The 16543-nt window shown below is 40.3% G+C and overlaps 1 protein-coding gene across 1 annotated transcript; it reads right to left on the bottom strand.

Annotated features, from left to right (window-relative positions):
• Positions 1-2992: 2992 nt before the first annotated feature.
• Positions 2993-12038, bottom strand: ddx23 (DEAD (Asp-Glu-Ala-Asp) box polypeptide 23). The gene is made up of 17 exons (XM_085343985.1): positions 11970-12038; positions 10585-10742; positions 10342-10455; positions 9745-9838; positions 9595-9660; positions 8739-8877; positions 8519-8652; positions 7998-8110; positions 7771-7914; positions 7441-7666; positions 7157-7302; positions 6859-7036; positions 5234-5476; positions 4987-5138; positions 4791-4899; positions 3823-3997; positions 2993-3710 (listed from the first exon to the last, which is right to left on the bottom strand). Exons 2-17 carry the CDS (start codon positions 10740-10742, stop codon positions 3487-3489), a joined length of 2415 nt encoding a protein of 804 aa, XP_085200111.1. The 5' UTR covers positions 11970-12038; the 3' UTR covers positions 2993-3486.
• Between the last annotated feature and the right edge of the window lie 4505 nt (positions 12039-16543).

Genomic DNA, 16543 nt, shown 5'->3' on the forward strand with positions numbered 1-16543 from the left:
TACAAGAGTTATACTTCAGTTTCCTCTGTCTTATTCTGTATGCAATACAAAGCCTAACATTGAAAAACTTTAAACGCCTTAGACCATCTGGACTTCCTCTTTTGTGTGAGTAGAGAAAAAAAATTGCACTACTTTTTTTTTGGGATGGTTGCTTTGTAATGCAATAACTGCACTAAATATAACCATATATCCACCAGACTACCACAGCGTGCTAGCGTGACCTGACACGCCTCTTCCCTCTATTTATCAAAAGAGACAGCAAATGAAAAAGTGAGACATTTCCTGCCTGATGCTGTATAGAATGCTTTCTATTTGAAAATAGATTTACAATGTTAAGTAAAATATGAATTAAACTAAATAAACATGACATTTTATGTACTTTTAATGGTGTAACTCATTTGTCTTTCATTGTCATTTACTGACCAATACCTATGAGCATTTATGTGTAGCAGGAAAGGACTGTCTGCCATAAGAATTAAGTGGATCTCCAACTGGATTAACAGAGTTTCAGTCAGGATTCAAAATTCATCACTGTACAAAAATACTGTGAAGGTTATGAATGATGTTCTTATGGCTGCTGACAGTGGAATCATCTATGAGCATCTGATACCAATGACATGCATTGGTTTGCATGAGCATGCAATATGTATTAAAGGTACTGTGCTGGAGTGGTTTGAAGCATACAGAATAATTCCAATTCGTTCATGTAAATAGTGTCATTTTCACACAGTAAAGTTAATTATGGAGTTCCACAAGGTTCTGTGCTGGGACCAATTCTATATGCATTATACATGCTTCCTTAGACAGTATTATTAGAAGGAACACCTTACATTTTCATTGCTATTCAGATGATACCCAGCTTTATCTATCCATAAAGTCAGATGAAACCTACCAGACATCAGGAATGTCTTAAAGACGAAGATGTGGACGACCTCTAAGTTAAGTTATTATACTGGCCTAAAAAAAATCTTAGAAACCTGGGCCCGTATCCCTAAAGATTCTGAGAATCCTCTCAGAGAGCTGCTAACTTAACCTAAAAATTCCTTGCCAGGAGTTTTAGCTTAGAAGTGATTCCAGAACATTTTCAGTGAACTCTGAGCAAGGAATGGATGGAAAATCCTATCTTAGTGAGGAGGTGTGGTTGACCCCGTTGCTAGGTATGAGTCATCATTTCAAAAGCCGTGATTGGTTGATCCTACAAGTTTGATGGAAATGAGCTTTTGGTGATAATGAGCAAAGGATGTACCCTCAAATCAATAAACATAATTATACACTCTAATCTTATGCTGACTGTAATTGTAAATAATATTTCACATTCAAGAAAATATCTGGAAAATGAATAGTAAGCTGTAGGGGTTATAGCCTAACATTAGAATCTAAAATATGTGAAAACTTAAACTCATTACACCCTGTTCAAATAATGATTTGTGTCTTATTTGCTCATATTAATATCCTAGCTGACATATTTTGTACTTTCACTCCCATATGGACCCTGTTGAAAACAAGATGGCCTATCTCAAGGGGCTGTCCTTAATGAAGTAGAAATCACAACGTTACAAGTCCAGTGTGGTCTTAACGAGGGTAACACGGCTCAGCTTTTAGCAATGTCTGTGATTGCAGACCCAAGTCATCACTGCTGCATTGTTGCATTTTCCCGGATGCCAAATACCTCAGGGTTGTGATTACTTTCGTCTCCGGTGTAATAGTGTTGTGGCGTCGAGTTGGTGAAGTAATTGCATCTCTAAGGAGATCCACCACAAACATGATTCCTGCACGATCCAGTCTGTAGCGTCTCAATAATTCCCTGTCATCCAGTGTTTGCAGGACATCTCTCCTGCCTCTTCTGTTGGCCATTTTGTGCAGCTGCTTAGGGGAACTCCTAAGCCACTAAAAGTCCTCTTCCCTGCTCTTAGCAGATCTCGCCTTAGGAGCCCTTTTAAGCGCTAGGAATCTTGAGGAATAGCTTTTATATTAACTGGGATTGTCGTGTCACTTTTAGGGGAAATTCTAAGAAAACGTCATGACTCTGAGAATTTTCTTAGAATTTGGCCGCTAGGAGCCACTTTTTGCACAAAGATTCTTTAGGGATACGGGCCCTGGTGTGTAACCAGGTACTTACCCTGGGTGGCATTTCCTGGCTTCTGGTAACACTGTGAGGAATCTTGGAGTCATTTTTTAATTTAAAGTCTTTGCCCTCAAATACAAGATCTTGAATAATCTATGAGGTATTTATCTTAAACATCTCATAGTGCCCCCAATAGAGCACCACACTCTCAGACTGCTGGCTTACTTGTGGTTCCAAGGATATTTAAAAGAAGAATGGGAGGCAGAGCCTTCAGCTTCCAGGCCCCTCTTCTGTAGAACAAGTCCCAGTTTGGACACCCTCTCTACTTTTAAGATTAGATTTAAAACTTTCCGTATTGATAAAGTTATAGTTGTTCATAGTTTCAAAAACAGAACTTTCTGCCGCTCTTTGTATTAGCAGAAATGATTGAACTTCAGTATTATGGTGTTATTATGACGTCCCACTACCACGTAATTGCCAGGTAATAGTTCGATATTCCTTCATTTTCAAATGTAAATTTTAAGAAATAGGGAGTTTTGCATTACTCTATCATTATTACTGCAATGTCCAAAAAGCCTGCCTCAACAGCTGGTGATTGGACTGCTAGGGCCTCTGCCCAACACACACTGCACCTGACCCCTATGGTGCCTCTTGAAGGTGGTGAGCCACATGGCATAGATAAACACATAAAGAGCTTTAAAGAGTTTTCCTATATAAAAGATATTGGGGTCAAAGAGTTTTTCTGGTTAAATAAAGGAATAAAAGGTTAAAGAATATAGGTGGGAAATGCCAAGAGGAAAACTAAAGGAGATATGAAGAGCTCTATAATTGGCATGTTGAAAGGAAACACTGCTCTTCTACTTGTGAAAACTCCACATTTCACGTGTAATTTAATGCAAAAAGAAAAAAACAACTCAGTTTGACAGTTAAGAAGCTCAAATTTGCTGTATTCACATCATACATTTAAAACAGCTGTTTCCATTTTAATCAAATGATGTATCTGAAGCAAAGAAAACTGGTGTCACTTCTGGTAAAGGTTTCTTACATAGAAAACTCAAATTATGACTAAAAACACAGCACTTACTGCTCATCTACACTCACATCCTGCCTGTAATTTGGTGCATTGGGTATTTATACAGTACAGATCAGATCAGATTGGGGTCCTGCATACTGCTCCTGGTTCTGGCTTACAGACGCAAAACAAAGTTATCTTAAAATCCACCCACACTGATGAGAACCAGTGTGCTGACGACTTCGGCACCAGTTACTGTGTTTCTGCACGCACAGATGGGACCAAAACACAAAGACAAGGTGGGAAAGAACAAAATGTGTGAGAGTAACCTAGAGAGCAGATCCTGAGAGGGAGAAAAATAAACAGTTGGTGGGGTTTTCCCCTCCCCCTTCAGTTGATAAAGGTCATTTTAGGCAAAAATGGTCTCCTCGCGTCTCTTCTTGGTCAGGATGGTTCCAGGTTTATGCTGAGCATCTGGATGGTTAGCCAGCTCTGGAGGGCAGGTGGAGACGGGACTCTCGAGGATGGCCTGCTTCAGGTCGTAAAACACCGCCGAGTCCTCTTTAGTGAGGAAAGTCATGGCTACACCACTCTTACCAGCACGACCCGTACGACCAATACGATGGATGTAGTCTGCAAGAGGAGAAAGTGCAACAACGATTCAGTGAATCATTTAGTGATTCCTATGGCAAAAATTTAATTTCAGTCAATAAACAAACACTGCACACCAGATGAGGCCTCTTACCTTCGATGTTCTTTGCCATGTCGTAGTTAATGACCATGGAGACGTCCTGGATATCGATACCTCGCCCAGCAACGTCTGTGGCCACCAGGATATCTTTGGCTCCCGCCTTGAGATTGGAAAGCGCAAACTCTCTCTGCTCCTGGCCTTTGCCACCGTGCAGCGTGCAAGCATTGTACTACAAAGAAGAAGAGAAGGAGGACCAGTGGAGGTTAATCTTTGCTCAAAATATTTAGTATTTTAGGAAATCAGAAACCAAAATGAATTAAAATTAAACCTCCATCTGAGATTTATTGGCTTTCTTTTGTATTTTGGATAAAACTTCTGACAACAAACGGCAAAACTCAGCATTATGTCAGGATGCAACACTAGCACTGAACCCCAAGTACAGCTGAGGCTAATACTGTGCATTAAAAAGCTGTTGTTGCCTTTTAATGTATCTGGCTTTCCGAATTTTCATAACTTCTTCTTTATACTAAAACTGTGGGTTTTTTGAGTGATTAATATAATTTTAGTGCAACAAGACAATTTGTTCTGCTAGTAGGAAAACAAAAACTTCTAGGAATATTTCTCTTGTGACCTTAAACGTATCCGAGAATAATTTTAAGACAATCAATGAAATATTTGTTGATATTTTATAGAAAATGTCCCCAGAAATTTCTACAGGCTGGCACAAACATCAAATGTCATTTATCTGTTTATCCATTAATTGATTTGGTGTATTATGAGTGGCAATGCTTCAGGTCTTTATCTGTAGGAAAATATTTAAAATCCAAAATGCTGTCTTTCACATATTTCCAAAATCATCCAGTGAGCTGGACTGGAGTCTTTCTCGGGCCTATTCTGATCCCCGGGCCTTATATTTGACACCCCTGACATGATTGTTACTTTTTTTACTCCAAAGCATGAAGCTTCTACCAAATCTCGACCCCAAATTGAGATCCATTGTGGTTCAGGTTACAGTGACTTACCCCCATCTTCTCCAGTGACTTGGCCAGCACGTCGCAACCCTTCTTCTGGTTGACAAAGATGATAATCGGAGGCTCGAAGCCGTGCGACAAAACCTCCAGCAGCTTCTTCCTGCAAGGGCACATTATACAAAACATTTAGAATCTTGATGCAAGTGAAATTTTTGGTGTTTAAAATTAATGCTTGCATCCGTCTCACCTCTTCTCTCCCTCCGACATAAGCAGGACCTTCTGTTCGACTCTCTCGTGAGGCTTTCCAGCAGACCCGATGTACACCACAGCAGGACGTCTCAGGTAGCTCCTGGCCAGTCTCTCCACAGCGGGAGGCATGGTAGCTGTGAACATGACCGTCTGTACGGTGCAATCAGACACACAATCAGTGAAAACACTCAACAGATAATCATGTGGTACCTTCAGAAGATTCCAACTGCTAAAGAAAGACCTACTTGTCTGTATTTTTGTTTCCCGGATTCAAAGTTCATCGTCATTTTCTCAGGGTCCTCCGCCTCTTCGGTGTCTGGCTTCTGATTGGTCACCGGGATGTATTCCAGAATCTTTTGGACGTCGGGCTCGAAGCCCATGTCAATCATACGATCGGCCTCATCGAGGACCACGTAGGTGCAGCGGCTCAGTACCAGGTAGCGGTTCTCCAACACGTCAATCAGACGGCCGGGCGTGGCAATAACGATCTGTTAGACGATGTAAACAAATATGACGCTGGTGAACAGATGATTTTCAAGTAGAATCCTCACCTTATGGATAAAAGGCCAGGATGGACTTCCTGCCAAAAAACACAGTGTAAAGTCTGTGTGTATTTAAGCTGCTAAGCTACCAGCGTCTGAGAATGAGCCATGTGGACTGTTTGTACCACCATCTGTACCGCTTCCCTCTTTCTTTACTCACATAATATACACACTGACAGAAGCACTACACATCACAAACACACACAAAACATACAGACGGTTTTCAGAAAAAACATCAATAGATGCTCTATGCCATAGACATGAAACTGATGCAGTTTTACCATTCAAACAATGACAAATCCCATGATACTGATGCTCAAAATTAGTTATAGAAACAAAGTATGAAATAAACTTGGAAGCCTGGAAATTATAAGAGCAAGAAAAAAAAAATTGCCAATATGGAGCCCAATCATGAAAGCACAATTCTTTATGCCTTCATCAAATTTATTACAGATATTCATGGCTCGGTGAGTTAGCCCACAACTCTCTGCGCTTTTTAATTTATTTACAATTTGGCAAATGTGCACAATTTACATCCTGCTCAATTTGTTCAGCAGCATCTTTCAGTCCATGTTTTGAATGTGCACAAAATTATCAAGAAGCATGTGTGTATTATATCCGTGTTCTCCCATTAAGCTCTTAATGTGGGAGACTGTAAATAAAGATTGGAAACATTCTACTATAAACAGAGTGAATCAGGAGTGTAAGCATCCACGCACATTAAATAAACTTGGCTGCAGGCTGACAGCAGCCAAGTCTGCAAGAAAGCTGCCAAATTTAAGAGCTAGTGGCAAACAAGACAAGCAGTTTGGATTCTTTATTCGGTAACGCTGCTTCTGTTTAACACAAGCAGTGGATTGGAGCTTTCATTCTCTTTTAAGCTTGTTGTTCAGGTGGTTTGATAAAAGACCTTTTTTGTTTTTCTGGGGGGGTTTACCTCTGAAGGTTCTGGTTAAGGTTACAGTGAGTGTTGCTGAAGAAACGTCTCTCACTTCACCTGGACTTCAATTTCCTGGTTGAAATATCACCTCTGTGTGTGTGTGTGTGTGTGTGTGTGTGTGTGTGTGTCAAGAGACTAGAGCCTACAGCTCCTCCATAAACTACACCTGTGATGAGATTGTTACTGCTCTGCAAATGCAACAGTAGTCCTGCACCATCTTCGCCTTTCTGCTGAGTTTATTTCAGTAGCCTCATGGGCTTCTTTTGATGTAAAAATACTGACAGCAAACAAAAACTACTAAAAACTACTTGTTAGTGAGGCTTCAGTTTGCTTCACAGGCAGAAACACTTTTTTTTTTTCCTTCTAAAATTAGCCCTCTCCGTTTTACCTCACAACCCATCCTGAGTCGAAAGCCTTGGTCCTCTCTGGAGATTCCTCCGATCACAGCCACAGTTCGGATGCCGAGCGGTTTACCAAACTTTATGGTTTCTTCCTCGATCTGCTGCGCCAACTCACGAGTCGGAGCTAAGATCACAGCATAAGGACCCTGGTCTGAGTCTTCGATCCTGCATCCAGTCATACAGAGAGCAAAGGATCATAAGAGATAGTAGAGGCACAGTAAGACAGTCCAAATGCAGTTATTATTTCTGAAATTGCTGAAGATTATTGGATCTTAGACACGTTACCTGTCGATTTTTGGCAGGGTGGTGATCCAGACCAGCAGTGGAATCAAGAAAGCAGCAGTTTTACCGCTACCGGTCTCAGCCACACCAATAATGTCACGGTTCTGTAAACCAATGGGAATGGCCTGCCTCTGAATCGGCGTCGGATCCTGGAGAGAAAAAAATTAATAAAAAATTCCTTAGTGGAGACTGAATTGAACACAGTGAAAAACAGTGAACAGCTACAAAATAATTTAAAAAAGAAAAATTACAAAACACAGAACCAGATAAGTTGAACCCTAGCTGACCTTATAGCCGCATTTGTCGATGACCTCCAGAATATGTGCAGGCAGCGGGTACTCCTTCCAGTTCCTGATGGGATTTGGGATTTTTCCTCCTTTGGTGGTGATGCTATAATCCTCTCTGAAGATTCGCCAGTCTCTGTCTGTCATCTCGTCCAGCTTCTTTTGAGACCAGTGTCTGTCATCCCAGCGCTGCTTGGCCTCCTTCTTACGCATCTTCTTCAGTCTTGTCCTGAAGCGAGGTAAAACAAAGATTAGATGTGGGGTGGGCGGAAGCTGAAGGTGAAACTATGGATACAGGATCATTTTCCATTATAGATACTCCACTGTACTCACTCTTCCTGCTCCTTCTCTTCCAGCGTGCGCCTTTTCTCCATCAGGTCACCATAGAAACGCGACTGCTCCCTTTTCTGCTGCTTTAAGTCGATGCCGGCGATGAAGCCTCGTCCGTACAGCTGCACCTGATGCTTCTCTTTGTAACTGCAAAGACCGATCACGAGAGTTTAGCGAGGGAACGCAAAGACCTAATCTGTGGATATATTTTGTGCTCACGATCCACTCACATCGGGTTGTAGTCGACCGAAGTGTCTTCAGAAGCATCCCATTCAAACACAAATTTCCTGTCGTTCAGGTGGCGAGTCCGTCGCCGTTTTTTGATCCCACCAAGATAACGCTCCTGTGAATAATTTGTGGACATCGGTTTAAATTCTGCTTTTCCAGTTTCCCTAGGAATTTTCAAGCCCCTCAAAATAATAAGTGGAAGTTTTGTTTGTTAGTCTACACCAGGGGTGCCCAATCCCGGTCCTCGAGAGCTACCATCCTGCAGCTTTTAGATGCATCCCTACTCAAACACAGCTGAATCAAATGGTTTGATTACCTCTTCAGCATGCCATCGTGTTTGGCAAAGGCCTGATAACAAGCCATTCATTTGATTCAGCTGTGTTGGAGTAGGGATGCATCTAAAAGCTGCAGGACGGTAGCTCTCGAGGACCGGGATTGGGCACCCCTGGTCTACACACAATAAAGTTTCTGTCAGCCCAATCTGTACACAACTGTAATTTTAACTCTTTCTCATGCAATTAACCTTGATAGCCTGGAGTTCTTTGCCTTTATCCTTCTCCTCTCTGAGCTTCTGTCGCTCATCATCATCTTCATTGCCGTTGTTCTCTCGTTCCATTCGCTCCCTACGCTCCCGCCTCTCCCTTTCCTGAGGGTCCTCTGTAACAAAGAATCACGGTGGTTATCGACACGTTAATATCCTGTAATTAAATGCAAACTGTTTCAGGTTAGAGGCTGAAACACACCCAGCATTTTTCTCCCTATGTCCTGAAACGTCCTTCTCTTCTTTCTCTCCTCTTCAATCATCCTCCTTCTCTCTTCAGTCTCTTGCTCTCTGCGCTTCAAAGCTTCGGCTTCTCGCTCTGCTTTTGACAGGAACTTGGGCTGAAAAACACAAAGCAAAAGAAATAATATTAATTTAGAGAAAATATAATCTTAAATTGAAAAGTTAATCTCCCAGATGAAGAGCAATTCACAAAACATGAATGCAGAAAGAAAAAAAAAAAAAAAACTAGTTCAGGACTAGTTCACCCCGTGCAGGGCATACTTTTTGGTTCCCCACTCTGGAGTCCGGAAGGAGCTCAAGCAAGAGTGCTTGGTAGCTGGCCCTTAGCCCACAGGACTCAGTCGGGCACAGCATGAAGAGGAGACATTGGCATGCCAACACCTGCAGTGCCGTAGGGGTCGGATGCAATATGTGTTGGCCTGGATTTAAGTGGAACCAGTTTCCTAAAGAGGAGTTGACTGTGCTACAATCTGGAGTCGCCTTCAGTGACAGGAGGTGGGCAGGCATGGGTATAATGTTAGGGTTATTCATGGTGGACACAAGTGTTGCTTCCCAACATCTTTGGGTTGGGAAACTGGTTCTGACTGCTATTTAGGCTTACAACAGTTCAGAGTATCCAGCCTTACAGGAGTCACTGTGTGGTGTGCTGGACGCTTAGCCTGGGAACCATCTTGGTGTTCCCATGGATGAGCTGGAAGGAGGTGGGTGGGAATAGGGAGATCTGGCCATCTTTGCTTAAGACTTCTGCCCATGTGCCCTGGCCCCAGAAAAGCTTTAGAAAATGGACAAACTGACAGACGGATGGATGTTCTCACCTTTGCTTCAGCTTCCTCCTCTGCCTTCTTCTTGGCCAGAAGCTCCTCCAAAGACAGCGGCTGGACCTGAACAACAGCACATGTCAAACACCCAAAATAATAACCGAAGTGGCAGTTCAAATTTACACAAACACTAAACCAGACTTTTACCTTTTCCTTCTTCTTTTTTTCATCCTCCTCATCTTCTCCTTTTATATCCTTCTCTTTCTTTATCTTGGCATCCTTTGATCTTGGAGAAGCGCTTCTATAGATGACAAAAATGTAAATACGACAAAACAGAAATTTAGCTGAAGTGCTAACTGTAGCAAAATCCAAACGTCTGGATGTTTGGTAAGAGTTTAGTTAACAAGTGAGAAAGTGCAGCTGAGAACTGACTTCTGAGAAGAAAGGTGACTTAAAGGGAGAGGAGGTAAAACTGCTTCTTTCAGACATAGGATGAACTTCAGGTGGTTTGATAAAAGACCTTTTTATTTGGATTGAGGCTTATTTATGAGAAAAAAACCCTCACTGCTAACAGTTGGCCTTATCGGCATTTTCTAATATGAGGCAACAGTAATGTCAGTGCCAAAAATACTGTGCACTGAAAATATTGTCACTTAAATTGGGTTTAATTCCTTTGAATATCAAATTTTTGTTAATGTGAAAAATATTGGCGTGTTATTCAGGCAAACACGGATTATGAAATAATTATGACTAAAAATCTCCTTTGCCAGCTTTGACCGAAGAAGCTTAATCAGTGTCACATACCTGGATCTCCTGCTGCGATCTTTATCGCGCCGATGGCTGTCTCTGTCCTTACGGCTCCTGTCTCTGTCCTTATCTCTGTCCTTGTCTCTGTCCTTGTCTTTCATGCGTCGATCTCTATCGTAATGACACAAAATCACACAGACACAAAAAAGCTTAAGGGAAAGATAACACAAGTACGCAGTAAGATTAATAGCTAGAAGTCAGTCTGGTGTTCCTGATGGGTTCTTTTTGTGCAGCGGTTACCTTTCGGGAGATTTAGAGCGGTTTCGTTCACGGGAACGATGGCGCTTGCGGGAAGGTGAGACTTTACGATCTCTGTCTCGCGAACGGCTGCGTTTCCTCTCTCGGTCTTTGGTCCCCGAAGAGTCTGCATCTTTCTTGTCTGTGGAGTCAGCTGCCATCTGCACAAAGACCAGACATTAAACTCTGCTTTCATTGCATTTACAAAAGTGAAAACTGTTATCACACCACAGTGGCAGGACATATATTAATATTACATTATATTTGCTTTATGTACAATGAGTACAGATCATGCGTTTGCCAGCTGTTACTGTTTATATATTGCTGTGTACGCATCTCCAAATCCAGTTTTTCTTTTCACCTCTAATTGAATTACGCTCGAGTTCAGTTGACTAAATTTGAGAAAAATTCCTAGCCTGGCCAACCTTGATTTCCCTGAAGAAATATTTCAGGGTGATGATACACTTCTTAAGAGACAAGCTGTCAAATTAAAGCTTTCTAGTGTTAGTTTGCTCATAAGACTATTTTTGCGATAAAGCTAGGGATATTTTCGAGCCTATTTAGAGTTTTCGGTGGAGTCATTTTCAAATGGCTTTATCTGGACAACTACTTAAACAATGTCATTTCAATATTTTAGGCCAAATATCTGTTTCTATTACTTGAAGAAAGTGAGAGTCTCTGGTTCAGACAATATTGAAATTGTGAAACATATTTACATTATTCATGCCATATATCTTATCAATAGCAAAAGACGAAGTAAAAAGGGTAGCCTGATGATCAGAGTGATGATGTTTTGTTTTGTTTCTGATCATGCAAGGAAGGGTGTTGCAACCTTTGTCCGTTTGTATATTTAGCTTAATCCTTTGGTCTAATTTTTCTGTCTGTAATTTTGATAATTTTTTAATGGCTGACAATTTTGAACTCAATCAAATTGTGAAATACGAAAAGAGAAAGCACATGAAAACAATAGCAATACAGAAATAACATATGTTTTGTGGATGCATAAGTTTCTTATGCCCTAAAAACGGGTATCAGGATGTGCCCCAAAAAGTGAAGACAGCTGTTATTCCTCAACACTCTCCGATAGAAAACGCGATTAAACTCTTAGAGCAACAAATAACGACACATTTTTTTGTGCGGACAGAAATTACAAACCAATAACGAAAATGACTAACTTGTTAAACGAGAAGAGAAACTGAATTACCTTCCTATCCTCTGCAAAATAAATGCAGCAAGCTAGCTAGCCTCTTACGTTAGCTAGCAAAAAGGCTAACTATCTCCAGGAAAGCTGCTCAAAAGAGCTCCGGTTAAACCAAATTAAAATCAGCTAATCGCAGGTAGGACAGCGCAGTCAGAGTCTATGATACTTAAAAATATTTAGAGCTTACCTCAATCACTTGTCAACAAAACAGTTACGGTTTATCTACGCTTCAAGAAGACGCCATGTCGCCCGCAACGCGAACTGGAGCACGCCAGGAATTGTGGGGGCTGTAGTAATGGCTGTTACGAAACAGTGGAAACTAGCGGCTAAAAGGCAACGTTTGAAACTACATTTCCCTCCCAAAAAAGTAAGCTTACGCCAGGGTCCTCAATGTTTAGCATACAGACGCCTAAATGCCTGAACAAAATTACTTTCTCTATTATGTTGTATTTTTGTCATTTTGGGCACGAGGTGGCGATAGGGTTACGAGTTACCACGATAGATAGAAACTACAGGTCTGCAAAAAAATGTTTTTTTCAACTGCATGGGATATTTTCGGTAAATTTTATGTTTTTTAGGGTGCTGAATCCAAAACTGTTCTCCATTTCCCTCCATTCATCAGCTGACCCTTCTCACCCTGGACACAGTCTGGGCAGGAGGCTCCGGTCCATTCGTACCAGAACCTCTCGCCATAAGAACAGTTTCTTCCCCTCTACTGTTGGACTCATGAACAATAACCATATGACTGTTCGCACGACTAACACATGACCTTACACTGTGTTCACAGCATCATTCCAATTTTGCACTGATCACCACCTGCATTCATGTATATATCTATCTACTTAGCACTTTTAATTTTAATTTTTATGTTTATTTAAGCGTTGTCTGACAGTATGTTTTTGCACTAAGTACCGCAGCAATTTCCTAATGTTGTAAACCTGCTCAACATTTGGCAATAAAACCCTTTCTGATTCTGATTCTGATCAAGTACTTTTTTTGCAAAACATGTGGAGTTTACATTTTTTAAAAAATCAATATTTTTTTTGCAATTAACTATGCATAATTTTTCTGAGATTTCTGAGATAATTTCGCTATGAACAAAACAAAGCTGTTGGGACATGCTTTATTGGGACGTGTTTTTTTTGACACAAGTATAGGGGTTACCGGATTTCAGTTTAAAATTGGAAATTGTACATTTAATTAAACTAAAAACACAAGTTTTGCGAGAAAATCTGACGAGATGGAATATTTTCCTAGTTTCAGTGAGTAAAAATCTATAAGAACCAGTCAATATATCCTATTTTGGTTGCAGACCTTTGGAATCTATCTATCTAAGCTATTTCACACAGTACTGAAAGATATTTTCAATTCTGTGGGATGTCTTCTTGGCCTGTTATTGCCTGATAAAACCCTAAATGCTATGCAGACCTGCTGATATGATGAAACAGTGTTGTCTGCTGAGCAGCACTTAGAGCGGCTATCCTTTGCAGCAGATTAAAATTCAAGAAGTGCTGTTCTGTTAGTGCCAAAGCTAGAATATGTTCTTCCCTGTAATCATAGCCATTCTTTCTTTGTGTGTGTATGCATGTGTCTTATGATGAAAGACATTTTAGATGGTGCTTTGCTTGACTACAGTCTGGATTGGCTGGATGCTGATTCATATTCTGGACGTGGATTTTCTTCCAAGACGAGATCAAAAGAGATTTATGGAGCCCTTCTGCAGTTGAACAGTTTCAGTAGGAACAGATCAAAGATGATGGTTTAAAAATAAGAAAGAAAGAAAACACACACACACACACACACACACACACACACACACACACACACACACACACACACACACACTACAGGAGGAGAAAAGAAAACAATAGACTGGTAAGACAGTAACAGGTTTTATTCACTGACCTTCTATTCATTTAGAACAGTTTGTGCTTCTTGCTGGTTTGCTTTTTTTCGACGAGTCTAAACTGAGCTGTAACAACAACTTGTATCAGTGTCTGAGGATGTAAGTTGCACGTAAGTCCATCCATTAAGAGTACAATGGCCTAAAACCCCTGAACATAAAAAACAAGGGTTAATGTTGTTAATTCCAGCTTGACTCTTTCAGCTATGACAAAAATGCCTGCTGAGGATTAGGTCCAATTTTTAAAATCTCTGCTAATCTTTTCACTTCCTTTTCCTGTTGCATTAAAGACTAACATAATGTATATTTTATGGTTTAGAGCCTCTGAACCCAGAGTCTACGTCAGCACACAGGTAAGCTGATGTATCTCACAAAACAGATGGGGTAAAGCAGTCTTGTCTTGTTTGATAGCCATGTAGGTAACATAAAGACAGTCAGGCTAAGCAAACAAATCAAGAAGACCTTTTTGTTCCATTAAGGTGGAAAAAGAACTGCATAAAGCAAGGTCAGCCTGAGGTACTGAAAAAAATCAATAAGCAAATAAATAAAATAAACATGGAAAAACGCAAAACAGTGCCCATTTATTACATGCATATAGTAGCAACAGCAAGAGCTCCAACACACATGAAAAATTATCTTATAAAGCTGAAAACAGGCCCAACACCAAGTATGCACTGTGTCCAAGAAAGACATCTGATTGTGATGCTGGTGGTCATGAAATTTGTACTTTCTTTACAAAAAAAAAATTCTCCTGTGATATTCAGGAATGACAACAGTTTATAAGTTTTTAGATGTAAAATTATCAGAATATAGCAGAATTTGCATTAATCTTATATAATATTAGGTTCTGAACATGGGTTTATAAGTGTATGTGTTTTTATGGATTCACAATCAAATGTTATATGTTAACAATCTCAATAAAATAATGAGTCACAAAACTGCACAAATCAATTTTGGCATTTGTAAGCACTGACATGCAGCCTTTCATTTCTAACGTGTCACACTTTACGACATAATTAAAAATCATCCTGTCCTTTTTGGGTTTTAAAATAATTCAAATAGAACCTGAGAAGAAACACACACACATATGATGCCGTGTCTTTCTTTACTCGGCAAAAACTGAGCCAAAATGCAGAAGCAGTGTGTTATTAAGTAGCATGTAAAATCACTGTTAGCAGTAAAATTATTATTTTTTGTTTGATTTTATCGGTCTCTCACATCATTGTGGATGAATATCCGCCCGCTCATCTTTACAGCGTTGCTTCAGTTCATCGAGGTTTGTTGGCATTTATTTGTACAGAGCTCTTTAAAGGCCAACATCTCAGTCAGGTTCAGTTCTGAACCATTCCGCTCCTTGATGCTTTTCTTTTGACAGCCTTTCTGATGTAGATTTGCTGCTGAGCGTAGTGCATTGTCCTCTTGCACCAGCCAGTTTGTGATAAGCTTTAGCCATCAGACAGATGGCCTCACATTTAACTTTAGAATATTTTGGTACACAGAGGAATTCATGATCGATTCAATGATTGAAAAAAACAGGTGGGCTTGGTTTTACATGGCTTTATGGCCACTTTGATCTCATCTATCCAAAGAACATTGTTCCAGAAGTCTTGTAGTTTGTTCAGATTCCACTTTGCAAACATTTGTGCTGTTGTGCTGTGTTGACATGTTCTTTTTAGGGATAAGGGGCTTTCTCTTGGTGACCCTTCCAAACAAACTATACTTATTCAGTCTTTTTATAACATACAGTATAGGCCTTTAAAATTTGACAGCTCTTGGGTTTTTCTTTGCAGTTTCTCTAAACTTTGTTTGGCCTGACAGGATGTTTGGCAACTGTCTTGAATGTCCACCGGTGAATAATTGTTCTCACTGTAGAATGATGGAGTTCAAATTGTTTGGAAATGGCCTTGTATATCGCTTCCAAGATTGATGGGCGGTAACAGTTGCTTCTCTGAGATCACTGATTATATCTTTCCTCCTTGGCGCTGTGTTAACACACACCTGAAAGCTCCAGATCAGCAAACTGCCAAAACAAACTGGTTTTATGGAGACGCTCACACTGGCTAATAATCAGTTAATCAAGTGTATTTGATTAGCAGCACCTGGCTGCTTCTTACCCTCCTAATTTCAGTAGAAGCAGTGAGGGGAGTCCTTAGTTTTTTGCACACTGCTTCTGCATTTGCCTTCAGTTTTTTTTTTAAATAAACAGTAACACAATGCAATATGTGAAGGTTTGTAGTTCACCTGATTTTGTGTTTACACACTTTTTAAACCTGCTGCCAATTTTTTTTTTATTATTCTCCAATATGTAAAAGCTTAGAAGTGACAGAGGGAGTACTTTCTTTTTAACATGAGTACACATCACTGTTACGCATATACAAATGCACACTGGTTTTCTTCATCTTGACTACACCATGTTTGCCATCAGGAGCTTGACTTCTGTACAACAGCCCCACTGAGCGCTGCACAGAGTAAAGATTCAGCACAACAGATGAACCTAAAAAAAACAAATCCACTCTCTATTATTTTCCTAACGAGCAGCAGTTTTGTTTTTGACGCTTCTGCTGTAAAGAGGCAGAGGAGACGAGCAGTGACAAGAGGTGGGAAGATGAAGAGATGAAGAGACGTGACATGAGATGAATAAATGCCTGCACAAGAAACAGATGAAGGGCAGAGACGATGAGAATGTGAAGAATTACAGTAACTGGAAAACAATTACCCTTTTTGGATATTTCTATGACCAAAAGTCTTTAAAAAATGTGTGTTTTACAACCACTTAATCATTCTTTAAGTGAGGAAGGTGAATTGCTTTCGACCAGCATTGTGTAACGTTGACTGTTACTCAGTTCTAATCACAAGCA

The sequence above is a fragment of the Diplotaxodon limnothrissa genome, linkage group LG20, assembly GCF_057381915.1.
Source record: "Diplotaxodon limnothrissa isolate DT_005_m linkage group LG20, D_limnothrissa_male_GT1.1, whole genome shotgun sequence".
Lineage (NCBI taxonomy): Eukaryota > Metazoa > Chordata > Actinopteri > Cichliformes > Cichlidae > Diplotaxodon > Diplotaxodon limnothrissa.

What these genes read in the sequence shown, in the direction of transcription:
- ddx23 (XM_085343985.1), bottom strand. Translation starts at nt 10,742, where the DNA reads ATGGCAGCTGACTCCACAGACAAGAAAGATGCAGACTCTTCGGGGACC. An exon ending in GATCGCAGCAGGAGATCCAG is followed by an intron (nt 9,839 to 10,341) that starts GTATGTGACACT and finishes TGTCATCTATAG; the next exon opens with AAGCGCTTCTCCAAGATCAA. An exon ending in CATAGGGAGAAAAATGCTGG is followed by an intron (nt 8,653 to 8,738) that starts GTGTGTTTCAGC and finishes TCTTTGTTACAG; the next exon opens with AGGACCCTCAGGAAAGGGAG.